Source organism: Chironomus tepperi, unplaced genomic scaffold, assembly GCF_022539635.2.
Source record: "Chironomus tepperi strain 1889 unplaced genomic scaffold, CSIRO-AGI_Ctep_v1 contig_58, whole genome shotgun sequence".
Taxonomy (NCBI): Eukaryota; Metazoa; Arthropoda; class Insecta; order Diptera; family Chironomidae; genus Chironomus; species Chironomus tepperi.
In genome coordinates, this window is record NW_027226180.1 from 1,741,211 (window position 1) to 1,767,369 (window position 26,159).

Here is a 26,159-nt window from a genome sequence, read left to right on the forward strand (position 1 = left end):
TGAAAAAATTGAAAAAATTTAAAAAATTTAAAAAAAATTTAACAAAAATTAAAAAAATCTGAAAAATTTTTAAAAAATTGAAAAAATTGAAAAAATTGAAAAAATTGAAAAAATTGAAAAAATTGAAAAAATTGAAAAAATTGAAAAAATTAAAAAAATTGAAAAAATTGAAAAAGTTGAAAAAATTGAAAAAATTGAAAAAATTGAAAAAAAAAATACTTGCAAAACTGCCTACAAAACCATAAATTAAAGAATTCTAAAGCTAGTGCCTGAATCCCTTCAACTCCATTCTTCCAATTTCGTATCTCAAGTGACAGTAAGAAATGAAAATAAAAATTTCAAAATTCCATTGTTATTGTTGCAAAATATTGTAACATAAAATTCATCTTTTTTTTTTGTCATCCTTAAAGATGCAACATAAAAGGACATAAGAAGTAATAAATGAAAAGGATGATCGTGAATTATGAACAGCGTAGAATTTCGACACAAAAGATGCATTTTCTTTAAGGATTGCAGTTGAGAAAAGGGACAAAAAAATTGATTGTTGTTCGCATCATCTTGTTCATGTCAAAATGAATTTCCTTAGTTCCAATCATCTTAGTGCAGTGATGGACAACCTGTGTGATGTGGCACATCTTGGTTGTAAGGCTCAATCTTAAATGCACACGATATGCTTTTCATGTGTCGCGACACATAGGTTGTGTCTTAATGCAGTGTTTCTCAACCTGTGTGCCGCGGCACCCTTATATGCTCCTCACATTTAGTTGGAAAGGACATGAACTTCATTCCTTTCGGTCGATGCTTACCTCCAAGGTGTAGCTCAGCCCACAGGTTGACCACCCCTGCTCACAGTGCAATAAAGAGTTTTTAACAATTTCTAATGAATTTGATGTGTCACATAATGCCACTGGATGCCTCAATATCATCCATGTGTGTGTCATTTATTTACTCTTGGGATTTCAATTTTTTGTGCTCCTTTTGGATGTTTTGATGTGCTACTCATCCTTAAGACTGGCTTTATTTATGTTGCAAAAAAAAATTGAATTTTTTTTTTATTATTTATTTTTAAAGTCTGCAAAAATGTTTGCTCAATTTGTGGTTTATGGAATTGAGATTAAATTTTGGAACTGCTGGTTAGTAGCCTTAAGCTGTTGTTGGGTTACTGGAAATGGGTAGATAATCATGGATAACATTGAAGTTTTTGTAGCAATTATTTATGGCTTTTTTGGGGAATTTTTTGATGCAATTCAATGTAAAATGCAAGTTTGGAGGGATTTGAATGTTACTGGTCTGGTGTGAAGGCTCCTGAATATTGAAAATATAGTGTGAAAGCACCTGAACCTCAAAATTGCTAATGTGAAGGCACTTGAACCTCAAAATTCTAATATAAAGGCACCTGAACCTACAAAATTCTAATGTGAAGGCACCTGAACTTTAAAATTTAGTGTGGAGGCACCTGAACTGCAAAATTCTAGTGTGAAGGCATCTGAATCTTAAAATTATTAATGTGAAGGCACCTGAACCTCAAAATTTCTAGTGTGAAGGCACCTGAACTTAAAACTTCTAGTGTGAAGGCACCTGAACCTCAGAAATTTTAGTGTGAAGGCACCTGAACTTAAAACTTCTAGTGTGAAGGCACCTGAACTGAAAAATTGAAATGTGAAGGCACCTGAACCTCAAAAACTCTAGTGTGAAGGCACCTGAACCTCAAAATTGCTAGTGTGAAGGCATCTGAGCCTCAAAAACACTAATTCAAATGCAAACAGCATCAATAAATTCCAACAATTAACACTTCCAAATGATCACTAAAACAGTCATCAACAAGACAATATCTTAAGTGTCATCCTCACTTTAACATATTTATCCATTCACACATTAATCCCTCAAAAAATGTTAAAAAACAGTCCCTCAAAATTTAGTTCCAAAATATCGATTTTAAAATTCTATTTAAAAAGTAATAAAAAAGGGAATAAAAAAAAAGTCTTTTTTTAAGGGATATACCTTCTGTGATACGCGCCAAGGCACGCGAGCGATCAAAAAAATTCAAAAAATTTTTTATAATAAGGAAAATCAGTCCCTGACTAAATAAAGATTCAGGAAGTCAAGATGAACGTTTTTTTCCTTAAAAAACACATTTTTGGGATAAAAGAAATTAAATTTTTATTATGCAAGGGGTTCCAGCATAAAGTCTTCCAGCTGTTTAATTTTTCCAAAAAAAATTTGACGCAAGACGGTAATTTTAAGAAAAAAAATCCATTTCAGGCACAAGATTATAGATTCTCAAAAAATTTGGTCAGCGTGAAGGAACAATAAATGCCTGCAACAATAGACAAGGACCCTTTCGGACTATTCTTTTGTAATTCTTATTGTAACCCCGAAGAATTTATAAAAGTTTTACGTAAAAATCTTATGCAGATGCAATATTATCGATTTCTAGATTCATTCTTCTTTTAACAGTTTCTTTTGTGCAGCATGTTTTGTGAAATTTTGGGAAGATTTGGGTGAGTTTTGTCCATTTGACCACATATTGAACCATAAATGTCAAGTGTGAAGGCGCCTGAATCTCAATAACTCTAGTTTAAAGGCACCTGAACCTCAAATTTCCTAATGTGAAGGTTCCTTAACCTCAAAGCTCTAATGTGAAGGCACCTGAACTTCAAAAATTCTAATGTGAAGGCACCTGAACCTCAAAAACTCTAGTGTGAAGGCACCTGAATTTAAAATCTCAAATTTGAAGACACCTGAATCTCAAAACTCTAATGTGAAGGCACCTAAACCCCAAATTTACTAGTGTGAAGGCACCTTATCCTTAAAGCTCTAATGTGAAGACACCTGAACCTCAAAAACTCTAATTTGAAGGCACCTGAACCTCAAAAACTCAAGTTTGAAGGCACCTTATCCTCAAATCTTTAATGTAAAGGCACCTGAACCTCAAAAACTCTAATGTGAAGGCACCTGAACATCAAGACTCTAGTGTGAAGGCACCTGAACCTGAAAATTCAATTGTGAAGGCACCTGAACCTCAAATTTACTATTTTGAAGACATCAATATCCAAAAAAAATGCGCGACTCATCACATCCACCTCACAACTCAACATCCTCATTCCCTTTCATCCTTTTTCACTTTCATTCCTAATTTTTAATTCCTCTTATTTTTTTGGTTCCTTTCAATTTCTATAAATTTTTCCTTAAGGAATTAAATTAAAACTCAAGGAGCCCGATGATGACCGATGATTATTGTCCTTATGCCGAATTTTTATGATCCTGTCTCCCTTCTGTCCAATCAAACGTAGAAGGTTCTATTTTTTTTTGCTATTTTTATGTTTTCATGCAAGTTGATTGTCTGCATTATTATTATGTCCCATGTTAATGGAATGTACGTTACAAAATAAGGAATAAAAAGGCACAAACAAGATGAATGTTTTGTAAGATTTTTTTTCTGGAATTTTTAATTGAAATGGCCTTTAAAAGGTATGGAATGGACGAGGGTTGAATATGATCAGACATGGATGTAAATTTGAACTTTTTTTTTTATGGTTCATTGAATTTTAGGCAAATTTTATTTTTAACTGACAATTATTTTAAGCGCGAGTTTTGGGTATGGAAGTGCTGTATAAGCTGTGTGGAGTTGGATATGCTCTGACTTGGAGGATTGGTTGCTATAAAATGCTATCCATTTGACTTTATTGCAGGTTGAATCACAAAGCTTGTAGAAATTCTCAGTTTTGACATTTAATTGACATTATTTCATTAAAGTCGCGATACATTAGCTTGCCATGAATCATATCCTGTGTGCGGCTTCGGTCTTGACTTATCAGCAAGGTGTGCCATGTAGATTATAGAGTCCTAAGCCGGAATCGAACCTCAACGTCTCAATCGTGGGTTATAAATCTAATTTAATGTACAAAGGGTCAATTTCTCGGTGATTGTTTGATATAGGTACAATATTAGTACAGTACAGCTATACTAGGTGTACTATTGTACCATACCAGCATGTATACCTATACCGTGTCATACCATGCCGTACTATATCATACCATCACCAGAAAAATCAGCCCTAGAATCATCAATTAGGGAACTTTCAGACTCTTCACTTCCTAAACTCAATCTAAAGCCAAAAACCAATATAAACACAAATCCAACCCTTTTCCAATCAAATCTCATCACGATCATTCAAAAACCAACATTTCCCCTTTTACTGCGCACTATAGACATGAAAATAATGCAACAGAACAAAAATCTCACACGATTGGCTGTTTAAAGCAACAAGAAGATGTAGAGCAACAATGAGGTATGTCATAAACACATCATGCAGTTGAAATGTTGTCATGAAATGTAGTATGTGTGCGCAATGTGTTGTTGTGTTGAAGGAAGTTAGAAAGAGATGGAAGATGCTTTAGAATTGAATGAAAGTTTATTCATTTTAGTTATCATATTAGCTATTGAAATGTTGTCATGAAATGTAATGTTGCAATGTGTTGTTTATGACCAAGTTAGAAAGAGATGGACAATTCGTACGTAATAAGTGAATGACCCCTTATTATCATCTTAATTAATTAATAATCTTATACTGTATCTTGCATTGTATGTATTCTATCTAAGAAACGATACTCTCGAGTGCAACAGGCTTGAGATTAGTCAACCTGAAGTGTAGCTATAAACTTGTCATTTCTGGAGATATATCAAGTTTCTCGGAAAGCACACAGCGTAGAAAAAGGCTGAAAATACAGCACCAGGTGGAGTTGACTCTCGATTCATGTCACGTTCGATGAAATCCAGCTTCATTCCAGAATAAAGCTTCTTGAAGCCTGATTTTATCAAATCTATCTTAAGTCTTGAGTCATTCTGGCTTATGACCGGATAATCATCCTTATCTACGTCATGTGCCTTCCAGCTACATTACTATCCAAAGGGTCGACTAATCACACCCAGTTCCACACATTATTCCTTAACACTACATCATCTAATCAATCTGCAACCTCCTACTCAACAGCTCACTTCACTCTTCACATTACACCAATTATTATTCACATCCCAATAGAATCCATCTGCACAACTTCTCGGAAGCTTCTCACCATTGAAACACAAAAAGTATGAACTGCAATCCACTGGATTTGGTAAAAATATCAAGACATTTGGATCATCAACTTCAGGACATGATGGTGGTGGCTGTGTGGTTGTTGAAGTGGTTGTACTGGTGGTTGTGCTGGTCGTTGTGCTGGTTGTTGTGGTTGTGTATCTCGTTGTTGTTGTGGTAGCTACAGGAACAGTTGGAACTGTGAAGCCAGGAGTTGTAGTTGTCGTTTTAGTGTCCACAGTTGGAACAGTGAATATTGAAGGTGTTGTTGGTGCTAAAGTGGTTGAAGTCGTTGTAGTCGGCACAGTGGTCGATGTAGTTGGAACTGAAGTCGTTGTAGTCAGCACAGTAGTTGTTGTGGTCGGCGCAGGTGTCGTTGTGGTCGGCGCAGGTGTCGTTGTGGTCGGCACAGGAGTTGTCGTGGTAGCCATCGTAGTTGTTGTAACAGGAACTGTCGGAATCTTAGTAGTCGTTGTAGGAGGCGCAGTTTTTGTAACAGGAACTGTCGTTCTAGCCGTTGTAGTCCTCGTTGGTGGAAATCCACTCAATGTACAATTTGCAACAGCTTCCCACTCACATCTGTTTGTATTTGGACTAAAATGAGTGCCTGGTGGCCAACATTCCATTAATACTGGACCATTTTTTTCACATCGATAATACCAAATGCACATGTATTCGTGTGGAAGTAAGACTTCAATGTTGGGATTGAATGGTGGACATGTAACTGAATTTGATACCCAAATGTGCATGAATAGGCACAAAATTGTTGAAATTTTTAGCATTATACTTCCTGTTTATTGGATGAATTGTAGTTTAAGACTGACTGATTGGAATTGTTGGGTTAAGTTTAGTGACTGAACATCCTAATCTTATCAATATTTCCTCAATTATCGCGAATTGTCGTCGATTTTTTTTTGCTGTATGCGAAAATAATTTGTGATCTTGACAGAAGTTTTGTTATCAGTTAATGCAGTGTTGTTGGAACTAAGTGCCGCGACACGTTAAGAAGTCATAAACTGCATGTTGTGTGCGACATCACTTGTGGCTTTCACCAAGATTGGGCGGCACCAAGAAAGTTTGACCTAAATTTGACCCAATTAACTTAATATGATAATTTGAGACTAATTGATGGATCTACGACAAGGTTGTGAAGCTGATAAATCAGACCTTGATGATTTTTGGTCAATTTTGATCAGTTTCACACCCTTGGCTCAGCATTGAACGCTTATACATCTCATATTGAGTCAGTATATCTTTCATGATCAAGGTCGTCAAATATTTACTTTATTTTCGGAGTTTTATGATTTTTTGTACATTTTTTCACAATATTTCATTTGATACCCGAGTAGCACAAGTCAGTTAATCGATCAAACATCCAAACCCAGGTTGAAGTGGCTCTAATTTGGTCCGGGATTTGATTTAGATCCAGTATCACGTCAGAGTCACGATTGATGTGGCTCTTACATGATTTAGGTCTTATATCGAATCCAGCACCACACCAGAGACACACCGACCTGATTCCGGATTTTAGTTCGATTAACCGACTTGTGCTAATCAGAATATTGCCCTAAAAATTTTCAAATATGATCCAAAAAATCTACAATATTATCCTTAAATCTACACAATATCAAATAGATCAATCCAATTAAAATTACAGACTTAAGCACAAAACTGATCATTTTCATAATTTTCAACCTCCTTCTGTCCTTTTCCAAGTCTTCATCCTTCAAATTCAGTAAATACCGTCTCATGCCATAAACTGTGCCCCTCGATATCAAAACTGTCGAATAATTCTCATATTTTCGAATATCAAATGCTCTGACGTCATCACTTTTAAGAATGGAACTAAGACTGTCAAAATTTGCACCCTCAAATGTCCAATCGTGTGTTATGAAATATTTGATTGCTTTTGATGCTTCATAAGCTTTTCGTTGGATCTTCATCACACTGAAATTAGATTTATTGGTAATTAGGATGAGTAGACTGCATAGGATGAGTAGGTCGCTCTCGAGTAAAATTTAAGATAGGAACAAGGGTTGGGACAAGGGTAGGGACAAGGATAGGTACAAGGGTAGGGACAACGGTACGGACAAGGACAAGGACTAGGGTAGGGACAAGGATAAAGGGAAAGTTAGGGGTTTGGTCAAGCGTAGGAGCCAAGGAAGAAAGAAATATGAGCAAGGGTAGCGCAAGGTAAAGACATGTGTAGTCAGGGCATACCAAACCACAACCCCCAATCACTCCACCCGCCCTCCAAATACTCACCTCAACTTCTTTCCACTAAACGATATCAAAAAGTCCAAAAACATTGCAGGCAACAGCTGAAACAGGAAACATTTAATGAGAATTTTTGATTTCCACAGACTAAAATCAAAGCTTGGCAAGAAAAGCATCTTTGGTCCCATCGGAAATTCCTCGCAGCCTCCAGTTGTTACTAGATCACACATTTTCTGAAGCGACAAGTTTTGCTTTGCGGCGAATGCTGCGTTGTAGACGCGAAGGGATCTGTGGAATTAGATGGAATTAGTAATTGGATGTTAGATGAGGAATTGATGTTCATGAGGCAGTATTAGAGCAGACTATGAGCAGTAGGATGTAGCTTTAGGGATCACGGAGCGCCTACCTGACCCAGAACTCCCTAAATGCTTCATGGTCTGAAGCTTCATTTGGATAATTAAGAGCCGTTCAATTATTAGGTTCTGGTAAAGGAAAGGGTATGGACAGGACCCAAACCCATCCCCATCACCAACTCACCCAGGCTCCTCAAAAGCTCGTCTCCATGCAGCAATAATATTAGCTTTTACAACAATGTCAATCGACACCATATCCATAACATGATCTGGATTACAGTACAATGTTTTGATAACTCCAGTTGATATTCCAAGGCATAGTCCAATGGCTCCATTTAGATTGTCAATCTGTTGAATATTTTTGTTAATTTTTATGTTACATAATTTCATATTTTATTGGCAATGCCTTCATAAGTCAGGTTTAGACAATTAAAATTGTCAAATTACATACATATCCACCCATTGGCTCATCCACAGCATTAACTATAACTGACGGTCTTACAATGGCAATCGGGAGTTTATCTTTGTAGTCCTCAACGACACATTCAGCTAGCTGCTTGGTAAATGTGTAAGTATTTGGCATAAAGCTTGTCATATGTGGACTTAAAATGTTCAAATTTTCATTATCGCCCATTTTTTCACAAATTTCAATCACTTTTCTCCAATCCGCAAGACCTGGATATATTTGTTCCTCAATTGTTGATAAATAACAGTTACAATAAGCTGTTGAAATGTGAATGACTGACTTAATGTCATTAAAAGTCTCACAAAGCTTCAAAACTTCGTGAGTTCCGCGCGTGTTCATGAAAACTGCATCCTTAATTGGATCATCGAATCGAACGCTGGCTGCTGAGTGAAAAACAATTGAAACATTTTTAAGTCGCTGCTTGTCGTCATCTGACATCCCAAGATCCAGCTCAGCCACATCTCCAGCCACAGCAATCAATTTATCCATAAAATTTGGATTTTTTCGCTTTAAAAGGTCAAAAATTACTGAATCGCAAGTAGACTTGAGACGATCAGCAGCAGTTTTGCCTTTTTTAGGTCTAATTAGAAGGTAAATGGCTTTAATGTCCGGACATGACCTCAATAGCTTCTCAATCAACGCTTTTCCAATAAATCCAGTTCCACCAGTTATGAAAATTTCTTGATTTGCATAGAAATTTGGTATTGTTGGTAAGTCATTGAGTGGACAGTCCTCAATTAAGTGCTTCTCAACCCACTGATCGTGATAATAAAATTTGTGAATTGGTTCGTTTGAAAATTTCATGACCAGCTGTTAAGTTCACGTCTAGAGGGCTCGAAATTGTAAATATTACTGAGTCAAAACAATAAAAAAATTATAATTATTAACAAATTTTAAATTAATTATTAATGCAACTATTGTCAACAATGTGTAATAGGTGCTGCATATTAATTCCGTTATTGAAATTTACACCTTTTCCTTCATTACTCGAAGGTTCTTTTAGTATTTTGTAATGCTGATTTGAGGGATTTTTGGAATATTGACTTATTGGGTAACTGGAAAGGTTGACTATCCTCATCCAACCATCCTCATCCAATCATCCTCATCCAACCATCCTCATCCAACCATCCTCATCCAACCATCCTCATCCAACCATCCTCATCCAACCATCCTCATCCAACCATCCTCATCCAACCATCCTCATCCAACCATCCCATCCAACCATCCTCATTCAACCATCCTCATCCAACCATCCTCATCCAACCATCCTCATCCAACCATCCTCATCCAGCCATCCTCACCCAACCATCCTCACCCAACCATCCTCACCCAACCACCCTCACCCAACCATCCTCACCCAACCATCCTCATCCAACCATCCTCATCCAACCATCCTCATCCAACCATCCTCATCCAACCATCCTCATCCAACCATCCTCATCCAACCATCCTCATCCAACCATCCTCATCCAACCATCCTCATCCAACCATCCTCATCCAACCATCCTCATCCAACCATCCCATTCACCATCCACCCACCACCATCCTCATGCCATCAAAAAATTCAAATCATTTTCAAATTTTATTAAAAATCACAAAAATCAAGCAAATTAACAAAACTTTATCAACAATAACTCGACTTCCTGCACCAGGAATTGTTGGAACCTCCTCATCCGCTCGTCTACATCTTGTTACTTCAACCTTAACTTCGTCCAGTTCCGGATAGTAAATTGATATTGGAAATGAAGAGAAAATTTGACATGCAGCTCCATAATTTCCATCCATGTCAGTCACGACAATGGCTGCACTGTTATTGGGATAGTATTGAGCAATGCGGTTGATGACTCTGTCAGCTGCCTGTTGGGGTGTTTGACCATTACGAAGAAGCTCTACTGCCAAAAATGTTGGTGAAAATCTCATCATTATGTCACCGTCGCCAGTGGCTGCTGCTCCGCCGACCTTATTGTCTGCATATGCACCGGAACCCTGGAATTGGAGATGGATGAGTCAGTGATGGGGAACCTGTGTGTCGCGGGTCGCAACACGTCTTTATGGTTAGTCTTGACCGAAACCACACACGGTGTATGGTTCATGGCAATTCACACGAGTGTGCCGTGGCACAAAGGTTGCCCAGCACTATTAAAAACCCAAAAATACTCAACTGGAATCGGACTATCCCCAACTCTACCCGGAATCTTATAAGTCAGTCCATTAGTTGATGTCCCGGCTGCAATGTCTCCCTTCTTATCAATCGCTATCATACCAATTGTGTCATGATTATGGTCACCTAAGTCCATCATTTCCACTTTTATCTGTTGACCCTCAATTGGCTCTAATTTGTCGTATGGTCCACAGGATTCTGTGTTCTGCATGACATTCATCCAGTAATTTGGCTGGCAGTTCTTTTCTTTCCAGTCAGTCGTGACCTTTTCACTAAAGTCAGTCGTCAAACTTTCTTTTTCAAAGCCCATTTTGGTTGCAAATTCTGTGGCTTGATCACCAACTAGTAACGTGTGCTTTGTGTAGTGCAGGACATGCCATGCAACAGACATGGCTGATTTGATGTGTCGAAGTCCACCGACAGCACCGACTTTCATTGTTTTACCGTCCATAATCATTGCATCGAGGGTTGTTTCACCTTCCTCGTTTGGGGAACCGCCGTACCCGACGGACGTGTCACATTGTTCTATTTCACAGACTGTGCAGCCTTCGACAACTGCTGTGATCTGGAAATTATATTGGGGAAATTGGTAATTTGCAAGGATTTGGGTTTATTGGACTTACTGCTGACTTGCTTTGTCTGTTGATGACATCCCAGGCTTTTAAGGTCGCATTTGTAAATCCCCAAGTATTGATGACAAATGGAACTCTTTTAGCTTCCAGGAATAGTCCACAAATTGCTGAAAATACTAAAATTGTGGCTAAAGTCTTCATTTTTATTGCACTTTTGGTCTTTATTGACGAACTTCTAATTAAAAACTGATGTGAAATTTGTCAAGAGCCTTAATTAATTATAGCTTTATCTCTGACCAGTTTATTGCTTCATTTCAGGGGGTATAGCTGGTTTAAGATAAGAAATGAAGGAAAAATTGAAAAAATTGAAAAAATTGAAAAATTAAAAAAATTGAAAAAATTGAAAAAATTGAAAAAATTGAAAAAATTGAAAAAATTGAAAAAATTGAAAAAATTGAAAAAATTGAAAAAATTGAAAAAATTGAAAAAATTGAAAAAATTGAAAAAATTGAAAAAATTGAAAAAATTGAAAAAATTGAAAAAATTGAAAAAATTGAAAAAATTGAAAAAATTGAAAAAATTGAAAAAATTGAAAAAATTGAAAAAATTGAAAAAATTGAAAAAATTGAAAAAATTGAAAAAATTGAAAAAATTGAAAAAATTGAAAAAATTGAAAAAATTGAAAAAATTGAAAAAATTGAAAAAATTGAAAAAATTGAAAAAATTGAAAAAATTGAAAAAATTGAAAAAATTGAAAAAATTGAAAAAATTGAAAAAATTGAAAAAATTGAAAAAATTGAAAAAATTGAAAAAATTGAAAAAATTGAAAAAATTGAAAAAATTGAAAAAATTGAAAAAATTGAAAAAATTGAAAAAATTGAAAAAATTGAAAAAATTGAAAAAATTGAAAAAATTGAAAAAATTGAAAAAATTGAAAAAATTGAAAAAATTGAAAAAATTGAAAAAATTGAAAAAATTGAAAAAATTGAAAAAATTGAAAAAATTGAAAAATTGAAAAAATTGAAAAAATTGAAAAAATTGAAAAAATTGAAAAAATTGAAAAAATTGAAAAAATTGAAAAAATTGAAAAAATTGAAAAAATTGAAAAAATTGAAAAAATTGAAAAAATTGAAAAAATTGAAAAAATTGAAAAAATTGAAAAAATTGAAAAAATTGAAAAAATTGAAAAAATTGAAAAAATTGAAAAAATTGAAAAAATTGAAAAAATTGAAAAAATTGAAAAAATTGAAAAAATTTGCGTCCAAACCTGAACTGCAAAATTATTTACCGGCTGATAAGTCACATGTTAATGAACAAAATACACAGAGAGAAGCTCAGAGAGAAAAAGCTCATTACAACAACAACAAGGCATTCTCAAAAAGTTCATTGAACGTTGAGAAAATGAGAATTTTTTATCCGTGTCAGTCTTTCGTGAGAAATTTGAGGGAAAAGACGAGAAAATTTTTTGCTAACGTAAAAAAAAAGTTTATTTTGTGAATTTTTAAGGTGAAAAATTTGATTTTTTGGTTAAAAAAATGAAAAAATTTGGAAAATAAAAGTAAAATTTTGATTTATTGATGAAATTTGAGGATTTGATGTGAAAATTGATGGAAAATTTGAAGAATTTAAAGTTAAATTTCAAGTTTACATGAATTTTTTTTTATTGTTTATCTTCTTTTTTTATGTTTTTGTGGAAGTTTATTACGTGACTATTTTCGGTATTTTAAGACATCGAATGGTTTTTATCAATTTTGCAGTGTTTATTTTTATCGGTTAATTTTTTTTTAAATTTTAATTATTTTAAAAATTTTTAAACTTTTTTTTAAGTTTTAAAAATTTTTTTTTAAATTTTTTTCAATTTTCTTAAACTTTTTTAAATTTGTTCGAACATTTTTTTAATATTTTAAATTTTTTTCTGATTTTTTAAAAAAATTTTAAATTTTTAAATATTTTAAAACTTTTTTCCAATTTTTAAAATCAAATTTTTATGTTTAAAATTTCACTTTAAAGTTTCAAATTTAAAATAAAATCCAAACAATTTTCCAACTTTAAAAAGATTCCAAAAGTGAAAGTCAATTCCAATAAAATTCCAATTAATTACAAACATTTAATAAATTCCAGATCAATAATAAGCTAAATTTGCACATTTTTACCAACAATAAATAAATAATACAACGACCTGTAACTAAGCAAAAAATCCACTCAATAAATAAAGGAACTAAAGTCATCGAATCAGAGCATCATCAAAACACAGCTGAGTCAAGTGAGTAACACGAGTTAGATTTAAGATTAAAATTGCAATCTTATTAAAAATTTATTTTAATATTAATTTAATGTTTGATAATATAAAGCTATGAAGGTTATGCATGCATGGCAATCTAAACAAATAGGTTGAACTAGTGTCAATATGATTATTTGGATTTTAATGGAATTGTGACTGGGATAGGAATAGAACAAGCCGGTTAATCGATCCAAAATACCGTCCTAAACCGGCATGACTTTGGCTGGCACTAAACTCTCCAAATTTGACACCAAGTCAAAACTACGTCAACCTAAGGTCAGATTTTGAATGATTTAGTCGGATTTGTGCAATTTGGGGGTTAGCAATGGGGTTCATGTGGTTCAAATTGCGTACTTACAAAATTACTAGAAGGCATGTTCCCAATTGGAGCCTAAATTCCTACAAAAGGCCTTCCTCCTGATTCTGTTGTTGGCCCTAGTTAACTTGTTTAGTTACTTTGATCCAGAAATGACAGCATTCTGATGTTAAGGGTACCCTGGGGTCGAAGAATTGATCGATTAACGAACTTGTGCTATTCGGGCTTGTCTAGAGCAGCCGTGGACAGTCTACTATTTTTCACGGCTCCTTTGATAGTAAGCCTCGACCGATTCCAATCACGGTATGCGATTCATGAAATTTCAAACTATTTTTGACAGCTTACAGGTTGTCCATCACTCATCCAAACAGAAATACCTTCTGTACCTTAACTTACTCAAAAATGCAGTCCAAAGCATGCATTCGAACCATCTAGAAGGTCTCCACGCACACACTCTTAACGACCGCACCAAAATTAACTCACATTATGTTAAAAATACATTAAAGCCAAGAAGCAACGCAGGCAGGCACAGTAAAATGTACAAAAATTCCACATTAAATGCATCCGATAAAGTCGTTCATTTTCGTTCTAAATTTAGCACCGAAAAATGAGAGAGGAACCAGAAAATTGATAAAAATTGTTCAAGTCCATTTTGTGCTTAATTTGTGTCATTTTATGCGCCACACACGAATCAAGTCAAGTGTCTTAGTCGTGACGTAATTTTGACTTTGTTTTACTTCTTTTTCTGTTCTTGAAGGTCGTTGTGAAGCTTCTGAAATTTTTGCTCTGTTTACAATTTTTTTTACTCTCAATTTTCTCAATTTTTCTCTCAATTTTTAAAAGTTTATAAAGCAGTTATTGTGTGGAGATTGACGAGACTGACGAGATTCAGTTGTGTTTTTAAACTTCAAATTTAAGTTTGTTTTTGTTTATTTTTTTTTGTGCTGCATAAAAAGGCTGTGATTTTTGAATAATTAATTTAATTGTGATTTATTGACATTTGTTGTGAGATTAAGGAAGACTTTTGTGAGGATTAGTTGAAGGATTTATTGAATTTAGTGGAAATTTGGTAGAAAATTGTGAAATTATTTGTGAGGAATTAGTTGAATTGTGATGAAATTTTGAAGTAATTTGAGGATATATTTGTGAAATATTGAAAAGAAATTGACAATCTCAATTGAATTTTGAAAATTAAAATTTTGAAAAAAGAGAAATTTTCTTAAAAAAGTTAACTAAAATTTGAAATTATTTTAAAAATTAAGAAACATTAAAAATTTAAAATATTTAAAAATTAAAAGAGAATTTAAAATTCAAAACAAAAACAAATTAAAAACTTAAAAGTTTCTAAAATTCTGTAAAAAGTTTAGAAATTCAAAATTTCAAACGTTTAAGAAAGTGAAACACTAAAAAAATTTTAAATTTTGAAAACTTTCAAAAAAACTTATAAAAATTAAAAAGTGTTTGAAAATATAAAAATATCAAAAATTCTTAAATTTATATTCAAAAAATTTAAAAATTTAAAAACTCAAAAAATTAAAAAGTTCAAAAATTCTAAAATCTTAAAACTCAAAAAAACTAAAATCATAAAAAAACTCCAAACAAATCAAATATCAATTTCAATAAAATTTTAAAAAAACAAATTAAAACTAAATTCAACTTCAAAACAAATCAAATTCCAAAAAATAATTGCAAAATTTACAAACATCAAAAAAATCTCCTCAAAACCAGTAAAGTTTCTTATCAAATTATTTTGTGCCTAATCTTCCATAAACCTTCAATAACATTTTCAATAAAACACACCCAAGTCCTTCAAAATAATCTAAACTCTTCCAAAAATATAAATCATGTTGGATCATTGCGGACGAATTTTCACGGAAGTGCCAAAAAATGAGAAGAAAAAGGAAGTTTTTGACAATTATTTAGAAATATTAAGGCAGAGAATGAGAAGGTAAAATAAATATTTTGATTATAATTTTGTGGGAATTAAGCTATCAGGGAATGTTTGGAAGTTACGGTAACGCTTAGGAACCTCTTTAGTTCTCCTAAGCCCCCCTAAGGGGGGGGGGGTCTAAAACCCCCCAAAATTTCCTCTACGTAATTTCCGAATTTTCCCTAAATTTCATTCATTTTTGCCAATTTTAATCAGTTCCATTCCCTTGACTATCAGCAACAAAAATACACATTTTTTCTTCTTCTTGTGCCTGCTGGTTAACCAAATTTTAAAATAACAAGTCGATTCGTCACCAGTTTTGTGTTGTGTTGTGTTTGTACCGTAAATTGAGTTTGGGAATGTTCCAGAAATAAAATGAATTGGTCTTAAATATTTATGGGGATTTAAAATATTTGGGCGATAAGAGGAACAATAGTGTACTTTCACCTGTATCTAGATGCGTTGTTTGGTGGGGAAGTATTCAGTTCATATTGAGTTTTTGGATATCTTGGGTGGGTTTAGGTGTAATAAATTGGGTTTGGACATGAGCTGATCCATAATTCCTTAATTTTACATGCACTGGTCTAAACTGGATCTGCAGTTTTCGGCTATGTCTCCTAAGGCTGCAGATCTTCGTAATTCATTGCAGTTTTGGACAAATTCCATTAAAATATGACAATTTCAATAAATAATTGCCAACTTTTTCAGTTTTAAGCTTCTCTTTGAGCTTTTGATTCTATAGTGCAACCTCCAGCTCCTTTGTCCATAGCAGCAACTTCCGACACGACGCAATATAGGCAATAGCATCCATATGAAGTTCGTATAAGCTCAAATCTTCATGTAACTTCCATATGAATTGAAAATGAAGCATTCATGTCCCTTAAAACTCTCAATCTTAATCAATTCATTCCTTCCAGTGACCCTCAATATATAAACAACCCCCTGACTACCCCCACTAAGTGATAATCACTAATCTACACCCCAATAAAGTAAAGATATCTTTTGCAACTTGGGAGGCATCATAAAACACTAATAATAACGTTATTTGACAATTTAGTTACTATCTTATCATTAAGACGTGCACTTGATGTCTTTGAAGGTCTCATGGCAATTTATGTCTTTATAACTTTACTTTTTATTGATGTAATTATTATTAATTTATGATTAATCGCCAATTTGTAATTAGAATTGGAATGTGACTAAGAATTTGGATATAACAATTTATTGGAACTGAAATCATTGAATTATAACAAAATTAATCTTGATTTCTGAAAAGTTGACATTAATTTAGCTGATATCATGTTTATTAAATATAACAATTTCAATTTATTTATGTTATTCAGAATAATTTAATATTTTAATCAGTTCCGCCGAAATTCATGAGTAACTGTAATGAGATCATTTTAGTTCAATTCAAGCAACATGTTATAACATATATCCTATTTGTCATTAGAATTGTATAACATATCTTATCGTTGCTGCTGCCCGAACAGCAGAAATCGATTAATTCATCAAAAATCCAGCACTAGGCAGGGTTGAACCTAACTAAATCGAATCCGACACCACGCTAGAGTCACTTCAGTCTAGTACCCTAATTTGGATCGATCAACAGACTTTTCCTATTCAATCCAAGTCATGAATCTTAAAAAATCACACAAATCTTCATTCAATTTACAAGATAAATGTGCACACATCATGTGGTCTTCATTGAATATGCCAAATTCCGACGCGACACTAATGGGTGATGAGAAAGAAGAATTCTTTTCATTTCCGATGACGAAATTCAAGTGTAATCTTATTTATATGCTTAAAACTTGCTGATTTTGACAATGATCAAGTTTAAATAGTTTTAATTAATGATTTGCAGTTCTATGTGACTGTATTATATTGAATATAAAAGCATAAAATAGTGTGAATCATCACAAATGTATTAATAAATTGAGATGATCTGATTGGTCGCATTAGGTTTGATACTTGATGTCAAATAGAATTTACCGCATTACATACTCTAGATCTACAGTTTATAGTGAGATTTGAATCACTTTTAGCCTATTTAAAGATATGAGTTATAAGACCTGAGACGAGTCACAAGACCTGACACACCATAATGCCTAATGTACCCTTAAATGCATCTAATTATTCGTAAATGCAACACTCCACCAGGAAGATCATACAGATAATTGTATACCCTCGTGGTTCCCCAACTCCTCCTTTTGAATACCCTGGTAATTTCGTTTCCGAATCTTAACCTGTCAAACTATATTAAGCTTCAGAATGCTTAAAAATCGCAGCTATTGCTCTATTTTTGCATTCTCATAACTCCATTTCTAACAAACCATTACCTTGATTTCATGACTGTACAATTTCACATTTTATGCAAAACTCAATTAAACCAAGACTTCCGATTCCGAAGATATTAAACCATAAAGCACAAAATCTAATATTCAGTAGTAAATGAAACAACCTTGACAGTAGTTTTTTGAGCAAATTTTACGCATATATGCGAGTAAAATAAATAATAATTTGTGGGTAAATAAAAGTGATTATTCAAGACCAAATATGAAGATATGAAGTTCTTGATATCACTTACGTTTATTTACTGTACGGATGTAATATTTGGTTAGAATCACAGCCAACTTCACTTTTCCTTGTTAGTATTTTGATATACTTTTTGGTGCGATATTTACCTGTCGTCAAGAGATGAGAATTGAATTAGAATATTCTAATTTTGGATAGTCTTGAATATGTTTTGAGTAGAATTCTACGTTGGACGTGAATTAAAGTATTAAATTGATCTAAGCCCGAATAACATAAGTTGGTTAATTGATTATAAATCCAGCATCGAGTCTCTGAAATTGGGTGACCTTAACAGAGACTCTGGTACATATTCAGAGTCATGTGCGCCTAAAATTGGATTTTTAATCGATTAACCAATTTACGATATTAAGAAAAGGTTCTCTGACAGAGCCATGGACTGTGTAGTTTGCCTATTTTGACGACTTATTGAGATTTTCAATGTTCCTGATGCTTTTACGCTCGGTATGGCCATATCCTATCCATGTTCCCCTCGGGTATGATCAAGTCTTCTTCATGACCTCGTGAATTTAGTCCATAACCCATTCCTAAGCATCTTTACATTCATATCTACAAATATGTGATTCATAATGATTTCGCAGAAAATTTTGTCATAAGATAAAGCTACTGAGGTGCTTTTTTGGTAGTTTCTTATCAACACACGAGCAAACACGCCCATAAAACTGTCTTTTCGTTCTTAATTAACAATAAATGTTTACTTTACATGCCCGATTGCTTTCTTATGAATCGAATATATTACACAGAATTCTTAAGGTCGTTAAGACGTTTGATTGACTCATTTGCATGCGGAGGTTTTTTATTGCCCTTGAAAAAATTTGCACATGTTATTATCAATTGGGTTTTTTTGGACATTTAATCATTTCGTCTTAAAAAATATAAGATTCTTGTTTTGTTTTAACTGTTCGTCGTATTCTTAGAATTTCGTGTGTTTATGGCTCATCCAATGCGAGTCTCGGGCATTATCTGTTTTCCGATTGTTTGAAGATCATGTGATCAATGTCTTCGAATAAAGTTGATGTGACTCATATGTGAAAGTGTCTCCTTTGGAGTGTGGATTCTCAAAGTCCTGGTAATTCTGGAATCGACTTTGATTAACTATTGTGTCCCGATTGGGATTCTGACTTGTGGACGCATTTTAATGGGGATTCTAGATGGAATCAACATATCCAATGACTGTTCTAATCTATAGAATTTTATTAAACCAAAACATCACCTAAGTAGACAACTTGACATAATATCCAGTTAATAACTGGTTCCATGACCAACTTATGGCATATCTCTCGATACTATCAATAAAATATGACATTAATCGACCAAATATGGCATTAATTACCCACAATTCCAGTTATTAACTCCACATTAATCCAATATATCCACTCAGCATCATGAATCATCCTTCAGATGACTGTCACTGTCTTCATTCAACTAATTTACACTTTACTAATTAATTAGTCAACGAAAAAAACTTTCCACTCGTCTTCTGTTCCAAATTAACTGCAATTTATCGAGCACAATTAGTTTTAAATTACGTCTGAAGAAATAATTTGCGAACTGGTTCCTAATTGCTTTTGACTGCAGTTGTTGGCTTGGCAATTTTGTGCAACAATGTTTGAGGAAATTGAGTTGAACTTAAAATTAGTTAATTGATGTGCATGTGATGTAAAGTGAGGAATTTATGGGAGAAACTTGGTCAATTGTTGATTGGGGTTTGATGGGTTGGGGTGCAATGATTGAGCCCCAACCCCAACCCTATTCACCTTCCTCATTATATCCATCCGAAGTGTGCAATGACCTTCAATTCGTTGCTTTTTAGTTAATTTAGAGACAACTGTAAGTCAGCATGTCAGGGGGTATCCAGAGGGTTGGGGAAGGGTTTGACCATTACTCATGAGGGTTAAGGCATGGCCAGGTTGATATCCCAAAGCGCAGACACCGTCTAGATTGCCATGCATTTATAATTAGCATTAATTTGCATGCATTTACTTAGCATCCTCCCATATTGATTCTCATTCTTATTATTAAGCATCCCCACTCATACCTAACACAATACTAACTAACGTCAACCAAAAAACAAAAATATTTTTTCTCTTTTTTATTCCATTTTCAATCTAACCCAGTACAACTAACAAGCTAAGGCACAAGGGATATAATTGACAATAAATAAACAGAAAATAATTTAACTGAAATAATGGCTTTTACACATAGATCTGATGAAGACTGTGGTATATTTATGAAGCAAGAGTCCGTTATGAGTTTATATGAACCGACACCAATGAGTCCGACAAGCACAAAAGGCTTTTTACAACCACAAGATGATGCACAACGTAATAATGGAACACAACCGAGCATGGCACACATGAAGAGAAATGCAAGTTATGGAAATTTGACAGATGAGACTGAGGCAAGGGTTCTGGTGCTGTATACAGGTGAGTTGATGATTTATTTGATGTAATTTAGTATGTAGGAGCTTTGTAGCCCTACTATTCGAGGCTATTAAGGGGTCTGGCTATGTTAAACATTCGTACTCTTCTTATCTGAAGCTATGGACCTGTTCAAATGTAGAAAAGGTTTGTACCCCTCTGATATGAAGCAATGAACCTGTTGAGCCATACAAAAGCTTTATATCCGAGCCAATGAACCTGTTTAACTGCATAAAAGCTTAGTATCCATCTTAACCTAAGCTGTGATCCTCTTCAACGATGTAAATGCTTCAAGCCCCTCTTATCCGAAGCTATGAGCCTGTCATAGCAGGCAGGGGTACCTGACCAAAAGCTATATTCCAAAAAACGACCACCATAGCTCCTCATGCCTTAAAAAATTACAAATTTTTAATGTCCCATAAACACGAAACAATTTCCTCACTTTCTGCTTTATCTCGTCCAACAGGTGGAACAATTGGAATGCTAAGGAACGAGAAAAACGGTAAGAGACATGACTAAATTATCGACATGCAATCCATATGACAACCATTCAAAGTCTACGGCTGTTAGATTGCTAATTTGATTATCACACTCGAAGTCGACATCTGATCAGCCATACCAGATGTTTTAAAAATATTTGCTTGAGATTGTGACGTCCAGTGAATGTTTATCGACACCTTTTATTACATTCTTGAATTTTATTTTTAGCACTAGCACCGATTGCGAATCAACTTGTTAAAAGGATAAGGTAAATATGTGATAGTTTAGTATTTGTTTTGGAATTGACAATATTGTTGAGTTAATGGCGATTAAATAGATGAATAATGTGACATGATTAGCATAGTTAAAGGGATAATATTGAGTTTGTGATTTAGAGACGATTGTTGATCGATTATTGACATTATGTCCGAGGGGACTGGGACTGGGACTGGAACTTAGACTGAGACTTAGACTGAGACTGAGACTGAGACCGAGACTGAGACTGAGACTGAGACTGAGACTGAGACTGAGACTGAGACTGAGACTGAGACTGAGACTGAGACTGAGACTGAGACTGAGACTGAGACTGAGACTGAGACTGAGACTGAGACTGAGACTGAGACTGAGACTGAGACTGAGACTGAGACTGAGACTGAGACTGAGACTGAGACTGAGACTGAGACTGAGACTGAGACTGAGACTGAGACTGAGACTGAGACTGAGACTGAGACTGAGACTGAGACTGAGACTGAGACTGAGACTGAGACTGAGACTGAGACTGAGACTGAGACTGAGACTGAGACTGAGACTGAGACTGAGACTGAGACTGAGACTGAGACTGAGACTGAGACTGAGACTGAGACTGAGCCGAGATTTGGACTTTCACAGTTCTTAATAATTTAGTAAATTTCCATAAGTCTACTGCTCCATACGATCCCATCCTCTGATGCAAACTCAATATAATTTTATAAAATAACGATACATTTCAATTAATGAATGTCAAGGGAATTAGGGTTAATTGAAGAAATTGTTTATTTTGACTGTCGGCTTGTGCTATTCATTAAGTTACTCTACAGATTGTGCACAGAACAGTAGAGAACAAATGACTAAAACGAGCCATAGCAATAAAAGAACGAGGAAGATAATATTCAAATTTATATGCACAAACAATTGCCATCTCCATAATTTTCTCTGATTGTGCTTCCTAAAGGATTGTCTGTTCTTATCAACAATCTAGTTTAAAAGCCTAAAACTCATGACTTTTTCAACTGCTTTTTTTAATAATAAAATTTTTAATACTATTTTGTTTAGAAAACACCCACAAATGTACGATGAAGAATATGCGACTCAACGTTTCGGAAAAGCATCAACAATGGCACCACTAGTCCTACCACACGTAAGTTTATTTGAATTTGTAATATTGTTAAGAGAAATGGAAGGCTTGTATAAAGGAATCTGATTTAAATGGCAAAAAATTGAAGTAACTCAAATGGATGCAGGTCAGAAGAATGTCCATCAAAACACGGCTTCCGCAAGTTGCCACCTTGCGACGATGAACTTAATTTCCGAAGTTGGTCGTGAACAGACACATGCCGGGTCCCATAAAAACAACCCTTCAATCCTTTTACAATAACAACATTAATATCCAATTCGATTAATCAATAGACACAAGCATTGCATCAACTGAAGAGATGACCTTTTCGTGACAATTTGTTTTCGTAGTTAATGCTGTTCAAGCATGAAAATGATGAGAAATAAAATAAGTTTTCAAATCACAAATTGAACACGAATGTTTCTGGCATTTTGCCAACAGCAGAGAACTTTTTATGTTCTATAGATGGATGTATGAAGTTGAGATAATGTGTTGGAATGGATGTTTGTTTGTCTTTGGGCATATTACGCTAGATTTTGAGTATAAATTCAAGTAATTCTCAATCTAATACTCAAATCTGAATGAATTATCAAAAAGTACCACCCTAATTCCACCCGGAAGTTATTAATTCCCAAATTATCTATTCCAGGTTCAAGGAGAACATCGACGAATTGTCTACACAGTCACAGAATATGAGCCATTGTTGGATTCATCAAATATGTCATTTACCGACTGGATGAAGATTGCTCAAGATATTAAAGTAAGTTCCCGCAATTCCTAAACCATTTCCATGTCTAATCATCAACTTCTGCCTATTTCAGCAATCCTACGAGTTCTTTGACGGCTTTGTCGTTCTTCACGGCACCGACACCTTATCATACACAGCCTCAGCATTGTCATTCATGCTTGAGAATCTCGGCAAGACAGTCATCATCACCGGATCACAAATACCAATTTTTGAAACTCGAACAGATGGAAAAGACAACTTTATGAGTGCATTAATCATTGCTGGCAATTACGTCATTCCAGAAGTTTGTGTGTTCTTCAATTCCCGGCTATTCCGCGGTAATCGCACAATTAAAGTGTCCAGTGCATCTTTAGATGCTTTTGATTCACCAAATGTCGCACCAATTGCCAAAATGGGAATTAATGTTGAAGTTGACTACAGATTGATCTTCAGACCATGTACAGTCGCTAAATTCACAGTACATGCAAAATTGGATGAAAATGTTGGAATTTTGAGAATTTTTCCGAATATTTTGGCAAAGTCAGTCAAGGCATTTTTGCAGGAGTTGAAGGGTGTTGTGTTGCAGAGTTTTGGGGTAAGTTGAGAGGAAGTTTTGGGTTATTTTGAGGTTGATCCTCAATTGTGAAGCTGGAAATGCCATTCGACCGTGTCCAGATTCGGTCATGGCATGCCAATATTGCCATGGTGTGTCTTGTACCACGGCTACACTGATCAAAAGGATCAAAACTAAATAATTGTCTATTTTCCAGGCTGGAAATGTCCCAAGTAACCGTAAAGACCTCATTGATGTATTAAGAGATGCCAATGAACGTGGAGTCATAATTGTCAATTGCACACAATGTATCACCGGATCAGTCGTTGAATTGTATGAAACTGGACGTCATTTATTGGATATTGGAGTTATTAATGGATATGGTGAGTTGAATTAGTTGGCATATTGGGTGATATAGTTCTACGCAGGGTGTATCCAGAGGGTAGGGGTCTCAATCTTGGTCTTGGACTCGGAATCACCAAATTAGTACCAAATTTTCGTCGAAACCTTACTCAAGCCTCTCAAAATGACCCTAAATCAGCAATTAACCACAATCTCTAATCATTCCCATACCCTCCATCCCATTCCAGACATGACACCCGAAGCGGCACTCGTGAAGCTTTCATATGTTCTATCCAAAGACGATTGGTCATTAGAAACCAAAAAGACAATGATGCAGAACAACTTACGAGGAGAGTTGACAAGCGGAAAGGGACCTGAATTGCAGGAATTTGATCTTGTTGATGCAGTGGCAAGATCCTTGCATTTATCTACACCAAAGGAGTTGGAACAGGTGAGATAAGACTTGATATCAATCCAAAAACTCAATTTTAATTCCATTTCCTTACAATTTTAGCTTGGCGCTGTCCTCTTCCCAGCCATGGTCAATGCAAGTGTCGTTGCTGGTGACATCAACAAAATTGACATGTTAAGGACATATGGAGCCAACTTATCAGCCGTCAATTATGATTTAAGAACAGCACTTCATGTTGCATGTGCTGAGGGTAATGATGAGGTAGTCAAGCATTTACTGCTGAACGGTGCCGCCGTCCACATTCGTGATAGATACGACAGAAGTCCATTGATTGAGGCAATCAATCATGATAATCATGAAATTATCAAGTTATTGCTCAAATGTGGCGCACACATTTTTGGATCAACAAGAAGTCTCGGTGATTCGCTTGCTGGTGCTGCTGCGAGAGGATTGGTTAAAAGGCTGGAATCATATAGACTTGCTGGAGTTGATTTGTCATTGCAAGATAATTCAGGACGTACAGCACTTCATTTGGCCGCATTGCATGGTCATGTGAATGTTGTTGATTATTTGTTGAAGGAGGAAGTTGAGTATCGACATGACATGATGGGATTGACACCATTGGACTATGCAAAGAAGGCTATTAATAACAGTGCGACGATTATTGCTAAAATTCAGGAAAAGTTTCATAAAATTAATGGAAATTCTGATTAAATTTAACTTTAAATTTCACTATCAAATCTACCCAAACAGCACAAAATTTGAATTATGAGGTTACGGGGTCAATCACATGTGAATGACTCCTTATAAATTTTGTACTTTTTGGACAATCGGCCAAAAAATGATTTTGAAATTTTTGACTTAATTTTGGACTTAAATTCTTAGTTAAATTATGACAAATAATCCTATGGAATAAATATTTTATTCAAAAAATTTGATGTACCTAGACTGGTCAATATAAAGTTCTAATCATAGACAATAAAGAGAATCAAAAATTAAATTAAGTTAAAAGCTTGAAATTATGTGAATAATCATTAAAAATGAGTAGTTTTGAGATCTAAATGCTGAGTGATCAGGGGCGGAGATTGATCAGGAAGGTATGGGGTGGGGGTGGTGAATCCCATAACTCCCCTAAATACGCTCCTGAATCTCAAATTTCCAAAAAAATGTCATTTAAAATTATATCAATTATTAATTTTAAAATTCAAAATTGAAATATTTTAAATAAAAATGATTCAAAAATACTGAAAAAAATTGAGCGGATAAATGAGCTAAACCTGAAATTGCAATGACTAGATAGAAAGCTTTGGCCTTTGAAGGCTTTGACATGAATAACTTGAACATTTCGACATTAAATGCTATGAAAACTCACCTAAATAGCACAGCATGTTCACTAAGGCACCACTTTGTAGTCATATTAGCAATAAGACGCGAACCCGAGTAGCATATCCTAACAGACAATGAGCATACTCACCTGAATGAGCGTCTTCAAAAGCATATTCAGTCAATATAATTTTGTGAGCATATTCAGAGCATGATCTTTGTCTGTTCGGGACAAGTTGATTAATCGATCCAAGATCAGGCAACAGGTTGACTTGTCTCTAGAATGGATTCAAATCCGATCAGACAAAGTCAAAATTGGTAGGAATCCAATGTTCAAAAGGGACAATTTTGAGTATTTTTGGTGTTTGGATTCCCAAAGTTCTGCCAACTCTGACTAAAACGTGAATAGTCTTCAATACTATCTGACCTACTGAATTGATCAAATGATATTCAATTAAATTATAAAATGGATTTTGTGAAGGAACAATAATGAAAAAAATTGATAATAAAAGTTATTGAACGACTGCTGCAACTTTTCAAAGTTGACTGAGATTGAAAATAC

At 34.5% G+C, this 26,159-nt stretch overlaps 4 protein-coding genes across 7 annotated transcripts; 1 reads left to right on the plus strand and 3 right to left on the minus strand.

Moving 5' to 3' along the window:
- Positions 1-4,514: 4,514 nt before the first annotated feature.
- Positions 4,515-5,899, minus strand: LOC139100275 (salivary glue protein Sgs-3-like). The gene has a single exon (XM_070652902.1). It carries the CDS (start codon positions 5,857-5,859, stop codon positions 4,987-4,989), a length of 873 nt encoding a protein of 290 aa, XP_070509003.1. The 5' UTR covers positions 5,860-5,899; the 3' UTR covers positions 4,515-4,986.
- Positions 5,900-6,353: 454 nt separating this feature from the next.
- LOC139100252 (putative fatty acyl-CoA reductase CG5065) lies at positions 6,354-9,260 on the minus strand. The gene is made up of 4 exons (XM_070652876.1): positions 8,099-9,260; positions 7,832-7,995; positions 7,343-7,582; positions 6,354-7,024 (listed from the first exon to the last, which is right to left on the minus strand). The coding sequence occupies exons 1-4, from the start codon at positions 8,915-8,917 to the stop codon at positions 6,655-6,657; spliced, it is 1,593 nt and encodes a 530-aa protein (XP_070508977.1). The 5' UTR covers positions 8,918-9,260; the 3' UTR covers positions 6,354-6,654.
- A 422-nt stretch (positions 9,261-9,682) lies between these two features.
- Positions 9,683-11,082, minus strand: LOC139100266 (N(4)-(Beta-N-acetylglucosaminyl)-L-asparaginase-like). Its single transcript, XM_070652892.1, has 3 exons — positions 10,898-11,082; positions 10,276-10,839; positions 9,683-10,099 (listed from the first exon to the last, which is right to left on the minus strand). The coding sequence occupies exons 1-3, from the start codon at positions 11,045-11,047 to the stop codon at positions 9,689-9,691; spliced, it is 1,125 nt and encodes a 374-aa protein (XP_070508993.1). The 5' UTR covers positions 11,048-11,082; the 3' UTR covers positions 9,683-9,688.
- A 1,197-nt stretch (positions 11,083-12,279) lies between these two features.
- Positions 12,280-26,156, plus strand: LOC139100240 (L-asparaginase). 4 transcript variants are annotated; one of them, XM_070652854.1, is made up of 11 exons: positions 12,280-12,352; positions 12,968-13,109; positions 20,086-20,394; positions 20,855-20,890; positions 21,097-21,136; positions 22,180-22,264; positions 22,890-23,000; positions 23,062-23,562; positions 23,738-23,903; positions 24,111-24,313; positions 24,377-26,156. In XM_070652854.1, exons 3-11 carry the CDS (start codon positions 20,157-20,159, stop codon positions 24,986-24,988), a joined length of 1,992 nt encoding a protein of 663 aa, XP_070508955.1. In that variant the 5' UTR covers positions 12,280-12,352; positions 12,968-13,109; positions 20,086-20,156; the 3' UTR covers positions 24,989-26,156. The 4 variants fall into 4 exon arrangements, with proteins under 4 accessions (XP_070508955.1, XP_070508957.1, XP_070508954.1 ...); XM_070652856.1 differs by having other exon boundaries at positions 20,174-20,394; XM_070652853.1 differs by lacking the exons at positions 12,280-12,352; positions 12,968-13,109 and adding an exon at positions 15,070-15,391 and having other exon boundaries at positions 20,174-20,394.
- The last annotated feature ends 3 nt before the right edge of the window (positions 26,157-26,159 follow it).